Source organism: Neltuma alba, unplaced genomic scaffold (genome assembly GCF_004799145.2).
Source record: "Neltuma alba isolate B1F8T4 unplaced genomic scaffold, ASM479914v2 tig00005339_pilon, whole genome shotgun sequence".
NCBI lineage: Eukaryota > Viridiplantae > Streptophyta > Magnoliopsida > Fabales > Fabaceae > Neltuma > Neltuma alba.
Window position 1 is genome coordinate 600 of NW_021634069.1, and position 20,705 is coordinate 21,304.

A 20,705-nucleotide genomic window follows, 5' to 3' on the forward strand; every position below is an offset into this window, starting at 1 on the left:
CCTCAATTTTGGAGCTATACAAGAACACAGGTTTCTTATATTTGAATAGTATTTGAAAATTGAATCGTTTTAAGAATACAGCTTTACAAAGACTCTTGGAATCACCAGTGAAATATTATACCACAACATTTAACTTTGAACAAGCAAGTTCCAAGAGAGGTGAGGTAAACCAATGAACAGTTAGAGAAGTATAAATCGTATTTTATCAGAGCACTTGTGCACAAGAAAATATACCTGGCACATAAGATGAATTTCTCCTTCCTCAGGATGGATGCCAATATCTCCTGATGCTTCTAGAGGAATGCTTCCAAACCATCCACTAGCGTTGTGTAAAAATATTCTTTGACCACGAAAAAGTAAACTTGCTGAAATGTTCTGCAAAACAGACACAATACAGAATAAAAAGTAATAATTTAAGCTCACCCAATGATGTAGTCAATACAGTCAACAAATAATATGCCTTAGGCCTAATGCCTGAAATGAATGAAATAGCAGGCATCAATAATTATGCATCTATTCCATGCTTGAGGGAAATGAAATAGGTATTAAATCCAACTTTTGAAATAGTCATTGAGTAAACTTATAAGTGAAAATTCAAATGTCAAAAAAGGAAAGGAAAGAGCAACACATTCTAACACAAATGAAAATAGGACATACAGAAAACCATGATGGAGCATCCGATAATTGGAAATCCGCCCCTGTTAAATCAAGTCGTCCATGAAGGTTTGGAAATGTTTCACCTCTCGACATGCATAGGCGAACCTAAAATAAGGACCAAAAGAATAATTTAACATTTATTATTCTGCGTATAATACATGCAAAAGATCAATCTGAACATAAGATTTAGATAGTTCCAAAATATTGATTAAATGTTGGTTCATATGAAAGATCATATAGCTTAGTCCATAACAATTGGCCACATGGCTGGATTTATTTATTTGTGGGAATAGTTGTAAAAAGTTCATAACCACACCAAAGCAACAAATCTACCTCCAGGAGGTATATATGCATTGTCAAAGTCAGCTGAAAATTCAATCCATGAAAGTGTGATGTATAAAATCGAAAATAATTAAAGAAAGACATCATAATATGAAGTTTAATTGCCAAAAATCAGATGAATAGATGATAAGGCTCCAGAGGGCTTTAGCCATGCAGACAACAATTCCAAGCAAAACACAGGAAAATATCCACTAGATTAAAGCATAACCTAGTTGAACCAAAATATCATGTTGGGACCAACCAATTTATTCAGATATCGAGATTTTTGTTTGAGTATCGAAAGAAGAAATCCATCATTTCATGGACAAAAAATATCACAATAATTCATCAAAAGTTTTCAGGTCAGCTCTCTAAGCCTACGTCATAACAACTTATGGTTCCAATTCAGGCAATTTTTCGATTTGTATCTCTATTATTAATAATTAGAGCAAGCGGGAATCTGCCATCTTCACTCGTTGACCCTAATGATTCAACAACAATTCCATATTTTATTATCATATTTATAAAATTAATTTTTTGACAATTGCATCCCATTGTCAGCCTCCCCACCTTCATTTCCTGCCACCCTTATCTCCATGGCTATTCCTTTATCATCACATCCTCTCTTAACCTCATTATTATGCGCTGTCAGAAGTTATTTTCTTTGGATACCAGAATTTTATAAAGAAAAGATAGAAAAAATTAAACACTAAATGATCCTCAAGCCAAACACTGCAAAAAGCTTAACTGTCAGAAATCATCAGTAAAACTATTCACCGCCAGTACCTACTAGCTTAAGCTTCTAGATTGAAATAATCCCAGACATGGTGTCAAAGCCTTTACCATCTAGTGGCCAAGAGTTTGATTCTTGCCAGTTCACAAGGCATGATAGACTTGTGCCTTGTGCACACATTAAACCAGAAGACTTTTGCACGGCATCAGATATTATAATAAAAAATATTCATGGAACTTTACTTAATTTCTATATTGAGGGCGTTCTAGTCACACATAAATAATATGTGTGTGACCATTTAGTTGTGAACACGGAAAAGCAACCAGCCACAAGTATCCTCCAAACCCCACACACACACACGCGCACACACAAGTAAATGCTGCATCAGTTATTAAAATGCAACATTCCATTTTGTCATAGCAATTTGGGCAAGAAATTTTTTTTAAAAGTATGACTTGATGCCATTTTACTGAACTTTCAAACTAAAATTAGATAAGCACCTCACCGCTGGCCCTCCCCTTAGACCATGTGATTGGAATTTCTAGGATCCTTTCAAATAGCTGCAAATATCAGGCCAGACACATTGATATAAGCAAACCGTATATTTAAATGACAAAGCGGAAACATGGTCAAGTTTCATTACTCTAAACCTTACCGAGACAAACAGATTATCAATTTTTACATTAGCATGCCATTGCTGTTCAATAGTGTCCACAAAGATATTAGCAGACAACCAGCCACCATCTTCAGACATAATATCTGATCTCCATGTCTTACAATTACCATCAAGTTGAACATGCAGACGGCTATAGCAGTTTTGGAACTTCACGTGCCCGTTGACATTTTCTATCTCCCTGAAAATACAAAGCAGAAGATACTTGAATTGATGCAGACCAGCACTTTACTATAAGAACTTTATTTCTAAGTATAAACCATCTTTTTATTAAGTGGAACCACTACAGCAGCAACTAATCTGAGCATACACTCTATAATCTACAAAATCATACTTAGAAAAATTGTATACACCTTTTATCTTACATTTATTAAGAAGATTATATACTTGACAAGAAACTTTATAAAATATACATGTTTGTTCTCATTAAAGCTACAGCAGTGGCAATAAAAATCAACACCAAGAGAATCCGCTGCAATAACATGATTGACCTAAGATAAGAATGTCTCTGGTGTAGTAAAGGAAACATTTTAAGTGAAATATTTTGCAGTTGAATTAACAGTAACTGCAGTCTGCAGCTGTATTTGTCATTTCTATAATAATTTCTTTAAAAAAAAAAGACAAATAAAAACTTCTACATTTAATAAGATTTCAGAAAATGAAAACAAATTATAAGATTTACGCACTACCAATGCAACTACTTCTCTCCGTTATAATTATGACCAAGCCCTAGAAACAATACAATATGAAGTTTACTCTCCAAGTTGTGATAAGATTACAAGAATTAATTCATTGCTCAACATGAAATAGAGCACCGAGACTTTACACTAGTTTCAATAAAAACGTTATAAGTTTAACAGAACCAGAAATGATGTATCCAAATAGATAAACAAAAATTAAATAAGGCTATCTTCTTATGAATCCTCAGACTAAGAACATGCATAACCCATGCATACATGATGTATACAAGGAGAACCGCGGACTGAAAGAAGATCTAAACAATAAATTCTTGAAAGAAGCACACAGAAGTAACCGAAAAAACAGTGGTTACGTCACGAGGATTTGAACACCCAAAGTCAGGGACCCTTGATTTCTATCAATCACAATACTACAATAGATTATGAATCTTACACACCTCTGGCCTCTGTTAACATCATGATTAAATTTCTTCAAATGCCAATAAGGATATCTTATCAAACATGTTAACTGTCAATCCACGTCCTTAAAGCTTTGTTAATTACCTCTATAATACCATTAAAAAGATAAATTTAGCTAAACTCCCCTAATTACCTAAATAATATTTAAAATTTTGAGGTGGTGGAGACCTAGTTTGTTCCCCATCACTTCAGACTAGCCAATTAATAAATGATAAAATGTGGCTCTCACCTAGCTTCCCTGTCACCGTATGCAAGTAGCATCACTGTAGCATCTCTGATATGAACAGAATCAAGTGTAACTGAAAAAAACCCTGTGTCTTCGGAACGACGAAAATCAGCCATACCAACATGCTCATAAACACTATCTTCAACTTCGAGGCCCATGTGAGACTTGAATTTTTTAATAGAACCAGAAAGACAGCAAAATAAGAACTCCATAGATCTAAAGAATAAGTTTGAACCAAATTTCATAAAAATGAGATCAATTGGAAATTGAAGATATGTTTCCAGATGAGGCCTAGGGTTCGTAAAGACTGAATCTTCAGATGACAAATTTCTTTGGCCCTTGGACTTAACATTAATTTGACTATGAGCAACATGAGGTCCCAACTTCTCCTCTTTGGCCAAATAACTATAAGTATTTGCAGGCTCTGCAACATCCCCATGAGATTGTAAATTTTCAAACTTACGAACTCCTGTCTGCAACACTGGATCCTGAACAAGTTTTGGAGAATCTGAATGCACATTAACATTTGCATTTAGAGAAGGAGTCCTAACACCATGATCTCCGACCTCCGTTACTCTTCTTCTATCATCATTTCTTGTTTCATCACCACTGATAACATATTTTGCATTATTTTCAACATCGCTCTTCACCAGAAAAGTATCCTGGTTCGCAAAATCAGAACTACCTGGTGGCGATATAGTCTCCACAGACTCCTTGTGTAATTGACCTTGAAAGTAAGTATGAGCTGCTAACGAACTCCGTTCAAGAATCTTTATTTTCATAGCAACAACAGAGGCAGTACTACCACTCCCGTTGACCTTATTCTTCAACTTGGGAGTCCTACGTCTTTGCATTTCTCTAGGCCGAACTTGAAGCCCTGAACTTGGAAATTTCACACCAAATGATCTTTCCAAATCCGCATGTTTTATGTCATAATCAATACCTGAGTCCATGCAATGACGGTCATGCTTCCCCTGATTCAGGCAATAGACGGATTCGGACTTTGATTCTGCTGATTGAGCAGCAATCGCCTCCGAAGCATCACCCTCAGATAGAGTAGAAATCCTCTCAGAAACTATGTAACCCATCTCTGCAGCTTTTCTTGCTGCTTCATCCCTTTCTTTTGCCCACCGAAAAGCTGCTTCCTTTCTTGCAAGCCTCCTAATTCTGGTACGATGATCAATCCCTTCCTCGGTTGAAAAGTGCCTCCGCATGCCACCTTCAGATGATGGAATTCCTAACCAAGTATAGTCCTTCTTTTGCACTACTAGGACACTTGGGCGCGACAAAACTGCATCAATAACCAGCTCTCCCCTCCTTAGACTTGCAAAAGGATGAAGACGAAGTTGAACTATGGGAACCTCACCGCAAGAAAATTCTTCCTCATGTGGCCCAACTGAACATGACTCCAATGTAATGCTAAATGGTGAGATTCTTCTAACCTTGCCAAACTCAAGCCTACGCTGAATGCGTGCACTGATTGCAGAGCAAACAGAAGGCAATAGTTTAGCTTCAATAAAACCCTTAGATTTACCCTGCCCATACCATGCCAATAGACATATCCCAAAGATAATAGCTGTATAAACAGAGGCCCTAATTAAAAGCAACCCTTTATTCCACAAAGAGGTCAAATAACTCTCCAGAGCCTTGCCTGGAGGAAATGGTTTCTTGAAGCATTTCAACCTCGACTGATTTTTTGAGACAAGGTCTCTCCTCATTGACTCCACATTTCCCCAGCAAAAGCGCGAGAAACTGAAAACTTGGTTCACCGGCCGACTTTGTTGAGCAGATATAATGCATCTGCGAATATCCCTTTTCGGCAACAAAATTTTGTTTAAATAAAAAATCTCCCTATTGCTGCCGATAAGTTCTAAAGAGCCATAAAGAGGAATCCCCAGAAAGAAGCTGTGATTTTTCACGTTCATCATCTTCTCTTACATCCACCGAACTGTTTGTGGGTCATTTGTCAGGGCACATGAAGCTGTTCTTCTTAGTCCCTCAGTAGTTTGGAAGACTCCAGAGCACTCTAAACATTCAGAGCCTGTCCTGCGGGAATCAGAGCAAAGTGCTCAACCCTGATGGACTGATCTGGAAGATACAAATGAAGTTGAGTTTGAGATTCTGTTTGTTGAGTTTCGTTCTTTGGGTGTGGGACTCTGATTCGGAGTCTCGACGGGAAGGGAGGAAACTTCGGCTAGTTTCTTGCATTGTTTATCTGGCTCTAAAAGAAGGAAGAAAGTGGAAGCATATTTGATTTCTTGGGTTAAAGGAAATGCTTAAGTAGAACCTTCAAAATGACGATAATGAAGCTTACTGTTGTCACGGCGGATGTTGCCTGGATTCTAGCAACATCCTCTCCATGACAGTTCGCGTTAGGCACGCCCAAAAACTGCGCGCTCTTTACTAAACGCTTCGTTAGGTTTCATACGAAGCTTCAGAACGAGGGAAACTTTCTTGTAAAAGAACTTATGGCCTATTGCTTCTTTGCTGACTTCTTTAACGATCCATGACAGTTCGCGTCGGGCGCGCCCAAAAAGGGCGCGCTCCTTAGGGCCTTCTTAACAAAATAGTGACCGTTGAAGGTTTCTCGAAATTTTAAAAAATGTCAATTAAAAACCCATGTTTTGTCTTTTTTTTGGCTTATTAAAAACCCATACTGACTTGGCAAAATCTTGGTTGAAATTTATTCCCATTGAGCTCTCGTAATTTCCGGCATGTATATAAGGTTCTTTTTAATACGGCTTTTATCTTTTAGACATCCATAATTAATACGCTAAAAAAAAAAATCTAATTCAAGACTCTTCGCAATGAGATTCCACAATTTTCAGCAGTATACGTAAAGTTTTTCAAATTAAGCTGTCACTAAAAATCAAAGTGGCAAAAATGTTTAGCTGAAAACATTTTCAACTGAATCTCCATGACTTCCGAATATGGGTCAGTTTTCCCGATTGAGCTCTCATTAAAGCTGGTAATACGGGCTGGGCCCGCGGGCCCAGCCCGCCAGCCCGCCAAAAATGGCGGGCTCGGGTTGGCAAAATGCCAACCCGCCAAGGTGCGGGCTACTCCAGCCCGCACCGCTTTCAGCCCGCTCCGCCACGGGCTAGCCCGCCGGTTGGCGGGCTAGCCCGCCGGTTGGCGGGCTAGCCCGCTTTTTTTTTTTTTAATTTTTAATTTTTAATTTTATATAATTTCTAATATATTATACAACATAATTGGAGGATTTTAACCCCCAAATTTCATATTTACATCTTCTCATCCATGTAATTGCATATGTAATACATACATAAAAGATCTACTTAATTAATTTGGATAAGAAAAATAGTCAAATTAATTATTTAGAAAAAAAATATGTGTTAGTTTTTCTAAAATATATTCTCAAATTATAAATTAATCCTCACATTATTTTATTATAACTCATTACTCAAGTTTAAAACTCCAAGTCCAATTTTAACATTACAAACTAAGCTCAAACTTATATAAATAATAATATTTTTTAAAAAAAAAAAACTTAGGCGGGCCGGCGGGCTAGCCCGCCAGCCCGCCTTGGCGGGCTCGGGCTGGCAAAATGCCAGCCCGCCAAAGTGCGGGCTACTTCAGCCCGCACCGCTGCGGGCTGGCCCGTATCCGCACCGTCAGCCCGCATTCCCAGCTCTAGCTCTCATCCTTTAAAAGCTAAGAATCATCACGACAAAAATGCCAAATTAAATTACCTTGGTTGTCCATTGGCATTTTTTTTTTCTTTCCAAAATGGAATCTTATCGAGTATTTTCATATTTTGGAGCTTTTGACGATCATTATCTTGCTTAAAAAAGTCCCAAGTTATGGTCGTGTGAATCATAACCACCGTACTTCACACACATTCAGAATGTGATCCCCCGTCACCTTTTACGTTGCACTCGAGGGATTTGGCTACTGTTATTCATGCTTCAGCAGGACGAATCACGCAGGCTATGTTTAAGAAGGAATAATTTAATCTTCTCTGGCACCGGTCACTTCCATACTCCACAGTGTGTCGTCGGGCCTCTGTTTTCTTCCTCAAGCCTCTATGCCGACTCAAACGGAGCATCTTTCATCCTCTCCTCCATACCGATTCATGCAGCTTGGCGTTGGATGCTCACCAAATTAAGAACAATGGTTCGACAGCAGCCTTGGCTACGTATGCGCATCACACCGCTCTTCTAATCCAACACCACATCAACACGGTCTAAAAGATTGGGAGAATTTACAAGGTCTACAGCACAACTCCTCTTATAACGCAGAACACCAAGAGGTGATCAGTCATGAGGATAAACGAACTAAAGATACACAGCTATGAAGTTCGACTACATCTTTGGCAGGAAGGCATGTCCGTAACAGTTAATAACTGGAAGTTTCAAGAGAGGGGAAAAAACAGAGGAATACTTCTCAAGTCCATGGCAATATGAATGCAAGTCAAACAAGCGCAAGGAGCCCGTTGTTTATTCGGCATCATGGTATGAACAACAATACACATTCCTGTATCAATGTTAACAAACGGGTTTCTTTTACCGCACTGGTTGCTGATTATAATGGCTCTTCTCTTTTTTCTTAGCGGCAGCAAGCCTTGCGCTCCTTGCGGCAGCCTCTTGAGCTGCAGCTCTTGCAGCACCATCCATTTCTTTGTTAGATTTCTTCTTCTTTGCAGAAGCAACTTTCTTGAGACGCTCTTTAACATCAACAGTGGACTTATCATCCCCAGCATTTTCTGCGCCAGCAGCCTCGTCAGGCACATTATTTGTATCTGCCCCGTCGAGATGATCCTGAGATTCTTTCACCTCCTTGGAGGCTTTATCCTTCTTTTTCTTCTTCTTGGCACTCTTTGACTCCGCAGTGCAATTTTCCTTCTTCTCTCCATCTCCAACAGCCTCAGCATCTTCATTACTTTGTGGGGCACCTGCAAATGCAATTTGATATATGTTGCTTGAGCAGAATTCTGCTGTTAGCTTCTTTGACATTCATATTCTCTTTTCTTCCACAAAAGTTTTAATAGAAAAATAATTTCTGGCTGAATAAAAACCCTAATAGGCTTTAAAAAAAATATAGAATAAGGGGGAAGCTTCGACCAAAAATATTATATTTGCATGCGGAAGATGCATAAGTAAAGAAAGCATACCATAAATATTTACAAAATATTCCCTGAAATATACACTATGTCGCAAGTTTGTCATGGTTACCTTGCGAATCATTTTGACTACTGCTTTCTTTTTGCGCAACTCCAAAATCAGCCAGAAGAGCCTCAAGCTCTGCAAGTTCCTTTTTCTTCCTTTCTTTTTTGGAAAGTTGTCGTTCTGCCTCCTTTGGTGCCACAGAAACTTGAGTAGGCTTCCTAACCTCAGGTTCAGGGTTCAAGGACTGTTCTGGCTCATGATCGTGCTCTTCCTCCGCATCATCATCCCCTTCACCTAAAATATCTTCCTCACTCTCACTATCCTGAAATCATAAATGAATTAAAAGAGTATCAAATCCACACTTATGCAAGACATTTTCCAGCCAATTTAACCGATTAGTTGATAACAAGCAAACAAATTAACAATTAATTTTCTGCCCATCACCCACATGAGCTTTGAGCTAGTTTAAACAGTTAGAGTCGGGTCACTTCTAAGCTTATTTTTGTTATTCAAGGGATCATATTTATCCACGCCATAGAAACAAGGCAAGTCCATAGGTGCTCAAAAAGAAAATTTTCCACTTTGTCCAAGATATAGCACAACTTATTTGTAACAGACAGCAACTCCCAAAAAAAAAAACACAAGCATCGTAAAGTCCCAGTATGTGTAGGAAGACAAACTCAATTTTACTTCTTCCCCATGCCACATAATGGACGTAACTCCTTTGCAGGATTCAACATCTAACTTCAGATATACACAATACATAAAATCAAAAGTTAATTATTTTTTTGCCAACAAAACGATAATTAAAGTTGATTCATATGGAATCAATTTCCATACTTATAATGCTCAAAATCGTTTGAATTTTCCAACCATTCCCCACTTCATTACATTTGTATCTAAGCTCCCAAAGCCTCTCATGCACTCAAGCCATAAAAAGGAATTGGCCCATTCAATCATGTTGACGGGCTCATATTCGCCAAAACTATGCCCCGTTTGACAAGCAACAGTGTAATAAAACCCCTAACATCTACTCTTGCTTTCATCATGTATTGTCAAACAAAGGCTTCATTGATATAACTATACACCATGATAACGTATAATATCTCCAAAGCATTTAAAAAGAGACTTGAGACAAATAATGACAACAAAAGGAATGAATCATATTTTGATAGAAAGAATCAATCATCTACATTTTAAAGGTTTAGTGAAGTTAACTAAATAGGAACCGCATCAGTCCCGCAAACAAGAATGTCACTCAATCACAACTTTAATAACAAAGAGCGTCACATTCAAACTACGGTGACATCATGAACGGTGATAAAAACAATAAAATCCAACCTCCAAAATGCTTGGTTTCTCCTCACTCTGCTGTGGCTCAGAAACGCCCCAGACAGACTGAAGCGGGGCAGTGGTGGAATAGTAGTCGTCGTCGTCGTCATCAACATCGGCCCAAGATTTCGCATTCAGTGGAGTGGGAGCCCAGAACACCTGAGGGTCATGTTCCTTAGATTGAACCTGAGATTTAGACGACCCTTTGCTCTTGTGCTCCTTATCGGATTTCTTCTTCTTTTTAAGAGTATCGAGTGCAGCAAAGACGTTTGTGTTTTTTATCATCAACGAACCTTCGTCTCTCCTGCTTCCGCCTCCCACCATTTGTCTATATAGACAGATCAACCACAAGCACACTGATGAAAAATTGCCCAAAATAGTAAGAGATACGTATAACTCTTGAAAATAGGAGGTCCAGAGTTCAAACTTATCGCGGTAATCTCCAGAGTCGTCGTTGGAGATGGGGGAAAAAAATTCCTGAAAGTAATGTATTTTGCCGAAATAAGATCAAACAACCAAATCGGAAATGCTAATATGCTATGAAAATCTGAAAAGCTTCTTTAGCACTAAAAATAATGCCAATTCTTTTTATTAAGGGCTCTTATAGATCTGATATTCAGCGACAGGTAATATTCCCGATAGAAACTAATTCGGATCAGGGCTACGGCTGACAAATTCAGAGGGATGCGCGGAACAAGTTGGAGATGCAAGATAGGTTCAATTATCTCTTATAACGGTGGCGACTGAAGAGAATGAGTGAGCCACAGGCGACGGAGCAACGGTGCTAGGCCTTCCGTTTCTGAGAACTAGGGTTATAATGGACGATGACAAAGAACACACGGAAGAAAGGTTATATAGAAGAGGTCAGGGATTTTTTTCAAAAAAAGAAAAATTGGGAGGCTAAATATAACCCGGTGGATGTAAATTTTCTTTCTTTCTTTCTTTCTTTTTTTTATTTTTAACATTTATCAACCCTCTTTCGATTTTGGTCCAAAAAAATGAAAAACTCTTTCCCTGACCTCCCCAGACTGAATTTGACGGGCTTGTGGGCCAAAAAACAGCCTCTTTCACGCATCTCCCTAGGCTGAATTTAGCGCGCTTAATTCAGGTTTGTTTTTTGGCCGAAGCTTAATTCAGTTAAACATTTTAAAAGTTTTATTTAACATTTATATGGTAATTTCGGCTCTTCAGCCTTAAAAATTTTATTTTTCATATTAATTTTTTTGCCAACGTATTTTTCATATTAATTATGATTATTAGATATATTACTAATATATTCCACAAAGCCTGCAGAATAAGTCGATTACCATTTGTAAATGTTATGACTTGTCAGGATGTTTATATTTTATATTAATTATGTATATTAATTTATTTTTTTGCCAATAATCATGCATATTTAATCATTAATTAACTAATTAATAAATTACAAATGCATAAAAGGTAATTCGACATAGAATTTCTTATAATAATATAAAAACTGCACCTTGTTTGGTTTCTATCAAATTCAAATACATGAATTGTAGGGGGGAGGGGAATTCAAATGCATGAAAATCACTATAATTTCTCTAAAATTACATATTATCTGAAAAAAGTTCTCCTCTGCCATATATCCCGTTAATTGAGTGAAAGTATTGCATAAACAAGAATGCAATCCAAGACTAGTAGAAATCTAGGCCCTATAGCCAGGATAAAGTCTCGAGCAATGTTTGATATTGCAATTTGATTTGATGTTACGAAAAAGAGTTGATTTATTAAGTAAACTTTGATCCTAGTGAGTTTACAGGAACCAACTCACTTAAATTTTCTTGTATAAAAAAAAAATGATTTGATGTTACTGTCATCCTTCATCTCTGTTTCTCTTCTCGAAAAAACCGTCAGAGTTTGTTAGATTGTAAGCTCACTTGATGGCTCAAACTTGATTTAAATAGAGAGGATATAAGAGCTAACGTTTGAGTCCGCCACCAATCAAGATCACTATTTTTTTTTTTTTAATATAAAGGTAAGAGTAAGGCGAGAAGACAAGAAGCAAGGCTGAGAGAAAGATTAGTCTCCTAGGTCCTAGTGAAGCATCTCTCCTAGTGCTCCAGGATGGAAGACTTGCAGTCAAGTCGTGTCTCGGAGTGCTTGTTTCGCCCGGGTGTCTGCCGTCTACTATTTCCAGATCAACCTGCCATGCCCTTCCAAACATATGCTGAACTTCAGCTATGACGCGCCGGTCAGATTGGGACTCCGGATTGTCGCTCCGAATTGTGTTGATTGCTTTGACAGAATCATTCCTCAGAACAAGTTTCCTTGTGCCACTGTCCCAAGCTCGTTTTAACCCCCACCAAGCACGCCTATATTTCAGCAGCAAGGGCGCTTCCCCCTTGAAGTCTTTGTAGCTACTAATGCAATCCCGAACCAACTGAGATGCATAATATACCTTGCTGATGTTAATAGCAGCTTCACAATACTAATTGAGATGATTCTGTAGGATGCTTTCACTGGATCGCAAAATTTACATTCTCCGTAGCCGGAATCGAGTCAAGAAATGCAAACGCAAGCAAATAGGTACAGAATCGGCCATTCCATCATCTTACAATTTTCCATATTACCAAAAACAAAACAAAACTGTCTTACAACTCATAATTAGCTAACCCATGAGCAATTCATAGCTTATTTATGTTACACATATTCTTATATACGTTGCACAACCTTCGCACCTTCCAATAAGATGAACACTGAATTGAACCAAATTACCAGTGCTAAAGATATAAAAGTCTCAAATTTAGCCACAGAAAATCCATCCCTCAATTAACTTCTCTTGTATTTAACTCATAATTATTAACCACTTCTATAATCAGTTTGTTTTTTCCCATGTTTCCAGGTGTGGGTACGAATATTGCCAATAAACTTTATCAATAAAATAATTACAAAATCGCAAATGAACACAGATTATGCGCAATTCTTCTACTTGGTAACCTTGTTACATAAATCAATACATACAGGCATCAAATTTCACAGATCCCGGAGGGGGGGGGGAATTAAAACTCTGCAGGCATGGATGTAAATATCAAGGAAGAAATATTAATGAAATGCAGAAGACTCATCACCAATAAGAAGGTCGTCGCCTGTGTCTTCATTTTCTCTTGTATCTTTAGGATGACTATGCCACAAAAAATAGGAAAACCATGAGAAAAAATATTAATACAAAGAATATCTTGATCATCAGCCACCTATTAGAAGATATACTGTTCAGATATTTTAGCAAAGCCCCCTGTGCCCCTTCTACATTTGCCAACGTATCGTCCATGTTCTCATCAATCCTGTAATTAAGGACCTTAAACCCTTAGTCTAAATACAAATGCCAGATTTAAAATAAACGAATAAATAAATCATGCAAACGATAACAAATTCAAACGGCTAGCAATCAAATAAAAGAACACATATGCAACCATCGATAGTCAGTCAAAAGAAAAATGACAGTAGGATAGGATTTCCCCCTTTTAGGAATCATGCGCATCAATATCATGAAGGTTTACAGGAGATAAAACAGCTGCGATATCGCTGCCTTCTCAAGATTGTCGTCAGGGTTCGATCAAACAAATGGGAAAAAATTGACAAAATAATGCAGTCAACAAAATCCCAAGAACTAATTAATTGGGATAAAATTATTAGTTAGAAGTGGTTTGAAATTTTGAAGGTTAAAATGGAAGATCAAACCGTTCCACAAGCAATAAAGTTCATATATTTAGGATCAATTATACAAAAAGATGGTAAAATTGATGGAAATGTTAATCATATAATTCAAACTAGGTGGTTTAAGGAGAGAAGGGCTATCGGAGTTATTTGTGATCAAAAAGTGGCTAATAAGATAAAAGAGAGGTTTTATCACATTGTTATAAGACCAATAATACTAATGGTAGTGAATGTTGACCTTTGAAAGGATGACATGAACATAAAATGGGCGTGGCCGAGACAAAAATGTTGAGATGAATGTGTAATCATACAATACAAGAAAAGATAAGATTCATAATGAGCATATATGGGAAAGCGTTGTAGCATTTATTGAAGAAAAATGATAGAAAGTTGTTTGAGGTGGTTCGAACATGTTCAATGTACCAATGAGAAGAGTAGATCAAGCAGTATGTTGAGAACAGCCCATGGATCTCTAGTTCAATTACCAAGCAAAGTTGAAGCAATTAGCCATTAGTAAATATAATTAAAATGAAAATAGTTAAGTTGTATATTTTGTTTTGGTGAGTTAATATATAGATATAAGGTGGTATTAAAAAATTACTACGATAAGCTATAGACTAATTAAATATACACTAAAAACCCCCCGGGGGACCTGCCCAATCTGGTCAAACTAACATGATCAACACTTCAACAACAAAACAAAAACAGTCTCATAATAGAACCAGACCAGTTCCCTGATCAGTACCAGCCAAGACACTCCGGTCCCCTGAACTCTTCCAGCAGTCATATGCGAGTTAGAGTTGCCTATAGTGATTTCACATATCACTTGTTTAAACTTTCCCATCCAATCGTAGGATACGTATGAAGTAAGTCCCTTGGAATTGCAACAGTAATGAGATTTTAAGAATACCTTCCATTTTCTTGGTACTAAAACAAATATTACTTAAAAGTTACCAACGGTTTACTAAGAAATTCGTAAAACAAGACATTCATACAGCAAGACAAAGGACCTAATAATCAATACGCACTAAGCTGTAAAATTTCAATTATCTCTCTCAGCAACTACATTATTAAGCTATACTTCTCTCAAAGCCCAGAAATTTACAAAGACGCCAAGGCAATCTACATACAATGCAGCTTGCATCCAAGTTCACTTAATAGGGCTTAGCCTCATTCCCTAATGCGAATAATTACTTAATATTCAAGTGACATTAAACATTATAGTATCCCAGTTTGCATATCATACAGGAAAATAAAGAGATTAAAAAAAAAAAAAAAAGCAGATATTTATACAGCGCACTAGTGAGGTGAGTAAAAACCTGATGGCAATCTCCCCTTGCTGGGAGACAAGTGTAGCCAATTGATTAAAAATGCTGCTCAACTCATGAATAGTGGACTCAACATTCTGAAGAGCTTCGGCTCTGCTCTGCATATATGTGTCCTGCAATGGAACCATTTGTTGCTGCTGCTGCTGCTGCAGCAGCAACGGTTGACTCTCCCCATCCACTTGCTTCCTGTGATTTTTTTCAAGAAAATAATATTAATAACAGGCTGATCTGAGAGCATGCCAATGAACAAGCCAATTTGTGCATTTCCATTAGATCTGAGATGTCCCAAAAAAATTGCAATGGAAAAACATAGCAATTCAATATTCTTACTCAAATGCATAGCCGAAAGCTAACAAAGAAAACATACAGACGTATTTGTAACTACAGCCAATCAATAATCAATAAATAGGCGTAACTTACTTTGGAAACAACTGAGATGAAGATGCTGACCCACTGGCCCATGGGGGTGCAGGGGCATTGGCAGCTGACTTTGCAGCCAAGGGACGTTGACGAACAAAAGGATTTGCAGCTTCCTTAGAAGCAGTGGAAGAAAACAACTGTCTTCTATTCTCATGTACCTTCAAGTTCTTCATAATACAGTAAGACTAAATCATTAGTCAAAGCAGCGAAGATGTAAAATGCGAATAAGTTCAAAAAAGCACCAAAATAAAATAAAATAACATTAAAATAAAAACACCACTTTTTTCCGATTGACACACCTAAGTGCATCAATATCATAACATACCTCTGTTCGCATGGTAAGGACTTCTTTAAACTCTTTTGTGGTACTCATCAATCGGGTTTTAAGGTCATCCACCACTGTGGTTGAATGACTAGTTGTGTCACTAGAAATATTTCCGCTGTCATTTCTAGCGTTGCTGATTAGCTGCAGTTCCACAACGGCAGAGTTCAATGCAGTGATATCTTGCTTAATAACTGCTGTGAGCTCCTGGATTTCCATGGTGGGGTCATCGAAAACCGACGTCCTTTTTGCCACTACAAATTAAAGTGAATGCAAAATAAGTCGTCATCTTCTGCACGCTATGCTCAAAAATTGCTTGAAAGAGCATTCAAACTGACATTCTTCCCCTAAACTAACTAAAAATGTTCACACTCCTTTTCTTTTACGGTGGGGAAATTAACAAAACAACAATGATCACCCAGCACAAACACAAATCTGAAAATATATTATGACAGTTTATTTATCGATTCAATTCGTTATACATTGAGCACGAGGACCCACTCCATGTGTCGGCCTGCGGCCCATGTAGATGAAAAAATGCATGAAGGTATAAACAGCTTACAATAAACATTTCCCTGGAAACTGAAATCAATTACTTACACTTGGCCAGCTTAGCAAGTTTCTGTGATGTCTGATGTATTCCATAACCAATCTTGGAAGCCCTCCTATTGAATTCTGACTGAATTGCTATCGCTGACCGCTGTTCCTCCGATCTTGAACTACTGCTTGGCCCGTTTGATCCTGATCCGAACGACACTGATTTCTTTAGCCTCTCTGCTATACTCTGAAACTCCTGTGTCCGATCCCTAAACGATGATTGCGCCGATTTGACAGGCATTTTCCTAGCCCACCGTAGAAACCGGAAATTGAAAGAAGCAGATGCAATTACCAATGACTCTCAGAGATCCGCAGACCCAGCACCGTCAAACCAAGTTTATTCAGGCAGGGATCGAGGAATAACGATCAAAGCGAACCCTAGATCTGATCTAAAAGTGCCAAGAATACAGCAGCAACTGCAAATTTGAATTCGGCTGATGCTCAAAGCCAAATTGAAAGCAGATGACAGAAAGATCGAAGAAGGAGCGCCTTGCAACGAATCTGACGGGATATGTTATTCATCCGGCGCCAAGAAGAGAAAAAGGGGAATGGTTCTACCCGCGCACCGTTCTTGGAATTGGGCTTCGCCTTAAATTGCAATTAAGCTCATAGTGCCGTCGCCACGTACTGACGTCGTTATTTTATTTTCATATTTATTTATTATTTATGTACTTTTTAGATTGATAGATTGATGTTTTTTTTTTTTGGAAAATTACACTCAGTTTTTACATAAGATAATTAATTTAGAAAAAATTCTTAAAAATTTCGAAATGATTTCTAAATCTCCAAGGACCTATGTGTAATAAATTATAATTGTAAAATTACTTATTTACTCCCATTAATTTTATTGCAGCAATTTATTTACAATCTCAGCGGTAGCTGTTGACAACCCGAAAAGAAGTGCTTGACGACCTTGACAGTGCTCTTGACAACTCACTCTGTGAGATACCAGGAGCAGTGCCGAGGTTGTTAAGTATTTCTCCTCGAGTTGTCAACAGTCAACACTGAGGTTGTAAATAAATTGCATTGGGTTCAAATTAATGGGAGGTAATAGGTAATTTCATAATTACAATTTATTACATACAGGTCCCTAGGGATTTAAGAATCATTTCGGGATTTTCAGAGACTTTTTCTGAATTAATTATCTTCTATGAGACTTGAGTGTAATTTTTCCTTTTTTTTTGTGTGAATTGTGGATTTTTTTTTTGCCTGCCTTCAAAAATTAAAAAAATAAATTACATTGTCATGTTCCCCCCTTACATCACAAATTGATACGAGTAATTCAATTCAATAAATCGATTAAATATGGGAAACACTAAAGGGAATGTTCGGTTTCCCTTTCCTTTTGGTCAGAAAATGTTTGGTTTTCCTGAAAGTATTTTATCACATATTGAGGTAAAAAAAATTTTATATTTTTATTTTGTATGTGGTGAAATTATTTTTAAAATTTTAATTTGATTTTTATCTAAACACTCCAAAATAAAAAAGCAGAATAAACATAATACTAAAAAGTGAAAATACAGTTATTTCACATCAAGTTCAATATTAGACTCATAATCGGAGTAAAAATTCATGTGCGACCATTCAAATCGAGGACGGTTGAGGGGGAAAAACAAATTATTCACAAGTTCCAGGTGAAAACAAAAGATTCGCCCGAATTGAACTGTGTTATCTGTTTGGAAAAAAAACGTAGAGGAGGTGAATTTTATAATAATGCAAAAAGTGGTGATATACAGACAAAAGCTAAATAAAATCTGTTTCTGATTTTCTTATTTAAACATGGACGACGTAAATTTTGATGATAAAAAAAGTGTTTGGATAAAAACAAGCTCATACAAAATAAACATGTAAGAAAAATTTTATTATGATTTGTGTGAAAGTATTTTTTTTAAAAATATTTTTTGCGGCTAATTTCAAACATCCTTGAACTGTGATGAATTGGGGAAAAGGGATTTTTCTTTTGCATTTGCAAGAGATTGGCATCAATATGTTGTTTTTTTATTAAAATTATCTCAATGCAACTTCAAAATTATCTTTCACAATTTGTAATTAATGTGATCGTGTTTTAATTTTTAATTAAACATTCCTTCCTAGTGGACCCTTTCTCCCAATTTTTTTTTTTTAAATTCATGGGACACTTTTCTTTAATTCTATATACTTTGCAAATGTTATGTATATGGATACCCTAATATACATTTTTTTTACCAGTAAAGTTTTTACTATGATATTTTTTCTTTGATCTTATTCTCTCTTTTTTCATGTGAAGGTAACTACTGACCAATGAACTTCTTCACGTCTTCCTCATGCGTTCGTGAAGAACTCGTTGCTTTCAGCAGACCGCAAAGGACGCAACCGTTACTCTAATTAGTTTTTCCCCCTCCCTCGAAATTAAACCCCAGAGATCATTTGAATTTGAAAACTGTCAAATATTAATCACAATTCTAAATATAAAAACTAGTTGATTAATTTAAATAGATTAAGAAAATAAATTTAGTTAGTTAGTTATAATAGACAGGTATTGTATTTCTTAAAATATCTTTATTAATCAAATAGAACTATTATTATTATAAAAACTATCTTAAGAAAAATAAATAAATACGAGAAACAAAATAACTTAGAGTCTTATATTTAAAATGAAAATAAAAATAAAATAAAATATTATATTAAAAACCTGAGATATTAGTAGCAAGACATAATGACTAAAATGTAATTTTACAACACCGATGCAATTACAATGTTGTCGTTTGAAAAAAAAATAAATCTCAACTCAGCCCAGTTGTCAGAGCTCAAACTTTTTGAGATTTTTTCCAGCATTTATAATGTAATTCACAGCTCTTTTATGAGACTTATGATTTTAATGATGCCATTATTTATTCCATGTCTTCCAATTTTTTAAATTGAGATTTTTTTTCAATATTTTTAACATGATTGTTGATTTTTATAATAATATTTACAATTTTATCAATGTTATTAATTATATTATTAAAATTTTAATACATATTTTAATCTAATTAAATAAATACATATTAAATATAAGACTCATTTTATAGTTATTGTAAAATAAATTTTACATTTAAAACCGGAAGAATACACAATGTTATAATTGTTGAAAAATGGGTGAGTTAGAGATGTCAAAGTTAATCAAAGTAATAAAATTATGAATATAGTATTGTAAGAGTTACCACTTATTTTTTAAGCGTCAGAACAAGATTTCAATTTAAAAATTTTAAAAACATATTATGAATAATATTAATGAAATTACGATAGTTGTTGGTTATTACACTTTAAGTTGTTAACGATCCCTTTTTTAATTGTTAATATATAGAAGAGAAAAAGGTAAGAGCAAGTAGTAATTAAACAAGTGAAATATCTTGTAACGAGGTTCTTGACTACATATTAATTTGATAATTTTAATAGCTTTTTTGTATTCAATTTTCTTAGATAGGATTTTATTACAATTTTTTTTGACATTTTGGAGTTATTGAAATGAGTTAATATAATTTTTGAGTTCTCAAATTTGATCTTATTTCTGTCTTGATATCTGAAATTTTAATAACAGGTTTTAGTTTATTAAATTGATTTTTATTTAAAATATTAGTTCTTATAATTTAATAAATACTCGAACCTTTTGTGAATTAAAATCAAAACAAAAATACATTTAAGAAGCCAAATACTCCTCCGGTCCTTAATATAGAACCCAATTGTTGAGTTGGTTTTGGTCCTAAATATAAGACCCATTTATCAATTTTCTCTAAATTATCCCTATAGATAGTCCCTCAACTATAGTCAAGTAAAAGAACAAAAGGAGGTATTAAGAAAGATGATTATGGTGTTTTAGGAAAGATGTGTCACATTTTTTATAATTAACTAACTTACCTAACTTTCTTAATCTAATCAAATTAGTTAAATGGGTCTTATATTAAGGACCGGAGGAGTATTATATTTTTTCTTTGAAATTCAACTATATTAACCCTATGAAATTCCATTATCATTTTTTTTAAATCTAACAAAAGTTATTCCGACACGTAATAAAACCCTCAAGAAATTTCGTATATGCAACTATTAATTATTTCCGTTTAATATTTTTGTTGGCTATTTTCGATTTAAATCTTTTCTAGAGAAATTAGAAGAAACC

The 20,705-nt window shown here is 35.9% G+C and overlaps 3 protein-coding genes across 4 annotated transcripts; all 3 read right to left on the minus strand.

Annotated features, from left to right (window-relative positions):
• Nucleotides 1-725: 725 nt before the first annotated feature.
• On the minus strand, nt 726-4,901 carry LOC114747493 (uncharacterized). Its single transcript, XM_028935829.1, has 4 exons — nt 3,771-4,901; nt 2,367-2,565; nt 2,217-2,271; nt 726-762 (listed from the first exon to the last, which is right to left on the minus strand). The coding sequence occupies exons 1-4, from the start codon at nt 4,853-4,855 to the stop codon at nt 737-739; spliced, it is 1,365 nt and encodes a 454-aa protein (XP_028791662.1). The 5' UTR covers nt 4,856-4,901; the 3' UTR covers nt 726-736.
• Nucleotides 4,902-8,019: 3,118 nt separating this feature from the next.
• On the minus strand, nt 8,020-11,044 carry LOC114747494 (nuclear ubiquitous casein and cyclin-dependent kinase substrate 1-like). Its single transcript, XM_028935830.1, has 3 exons — nt 10,235-11,044; nt 8,960-9,215; nt 8,020-8,679 (listed from the first exon to the last, which is right to left on the minus strand). Exons 1-3 carry the CDS (start codon nt 10,547-10,549, stop codon nt 8,291-8,293), a joined length of 960 nt encoding a protein of 319 aa, XP_028791663.1. The 5' UTR covers nt 10,550-11,044; the 3' UTR covers nt 8,020-8,290.
• Nucleotides 11,045-13,106: 2,062 nt separating this feature from the next.
• LOC114747486 (syntaxin-32) lies at nt 13,107-17,136 on the minus strand. Of its 2 annotated transcripts, none has more exons than XM_028935821.1 (5): nt 16,574-17,136; nt 15,977-16,227; nt 15,682-15,818; nt 15,223-15,417; nt 13,107-13,530 (listed from the first exon to the last, which is right to left on the minus strand). In XM_028935821.1, the coding sequence occupies exons 1-5, from the start codon at nt 16,809-16,811 to the stop codon at nt 13,371-13,373; spliced, it is 981 nt and encodes a 326-aa protein (XP_028791654.1). In that variant the 5' UTR covers nt 16,812-17,136; the 3' UTR covers nt 13,107-13,370. The 2 variants fall into 2 exon arrangements, with proteins under 2 accessions (XP_028791654.1, XP_028791653.1); XM_028935820.1 differs by having other exon boundaries at nt 15,652-15,818; nt 16,574-17,135.
• Between the last annotated feature and the right edge of the window lie 3,569 nt (nt 17,137-20,705).

What these genes read in the sequence shown, in the direction of transcription:
- LOC114747493 (XM_028935829.1), bottom strand. Translation starts at nt 4,855, where the DNA reads ATGGGTTACATAGTTTCTGAGAGGATTTCTACTCTATCTGAGGGTGAT. An exon ending in TTGATAATCTGTTTGTCTCG is followed by an intron (nt 2,272 to 2,366) that starts GTAAGGTTTAGA and finishes TGATATTTGCAG; the next exon opens with CTATTTGAAAGGATCCTAGA. An exon ending in GTCTAAGGGGAGGGCCAGCG is followed by an intron (nt 763 to 2,216) that starts GTGAGGTGCTTA and finishes TCCTTATTTTAG; the next exon opens with GTTCGCCTATGCATGTCGAG.
- LOC114747494 (XM_028935830.1), bottom strand. Translation starts at nt 10,549, where the DNA reads ATGGTGGGAGGCGGAAGCAGGAGAGACGAAGGTTCGTTGATGATAAAA. An exon ending in AGAAACCAAGCATTTTGGAG is followed by an intron (nt 9,216 to 10,234) that starts GTTGGATTTTAT and finishes TTATGATTTCAG; the next exon opens with GATAGTGAGAGTGAGGAAGA. An exon ending in TAGTCAAAATGATTCGCAAG is followed by an intron (nt 8,680 to 8,959) that starts GTAACCATGACA and finishes TTGCATTTGCAG; the next exon opens with GTGCCCCACAAAGTAATGAA.
- LOC114747486 (XM_028935820.1), bottom strand. Translation starts at nt 16,811, where the DNA reads ATGCCTGTCAAATCGGCGCAATCATCGTTTAGGGATCGGACACAGGAG. An exon ending in TCCTTACCATGCGAACAGAG is followed by an intron (nt 15,819 to 15,976) that starts GTATGTTATGAT and finishes TGTATTATGAAG; the next exon opens with AACTTGAAGGTACATGAGAA. An exon ending in TCATCTCAGTTGTTTCCAAA is followed by an intron (nt 15,418 to 15,651) that starts GTAAGTTACGCC and finishes AAAAAATCACAG; the next exon opens with GAAGCAAGTGGATGGGGAGA.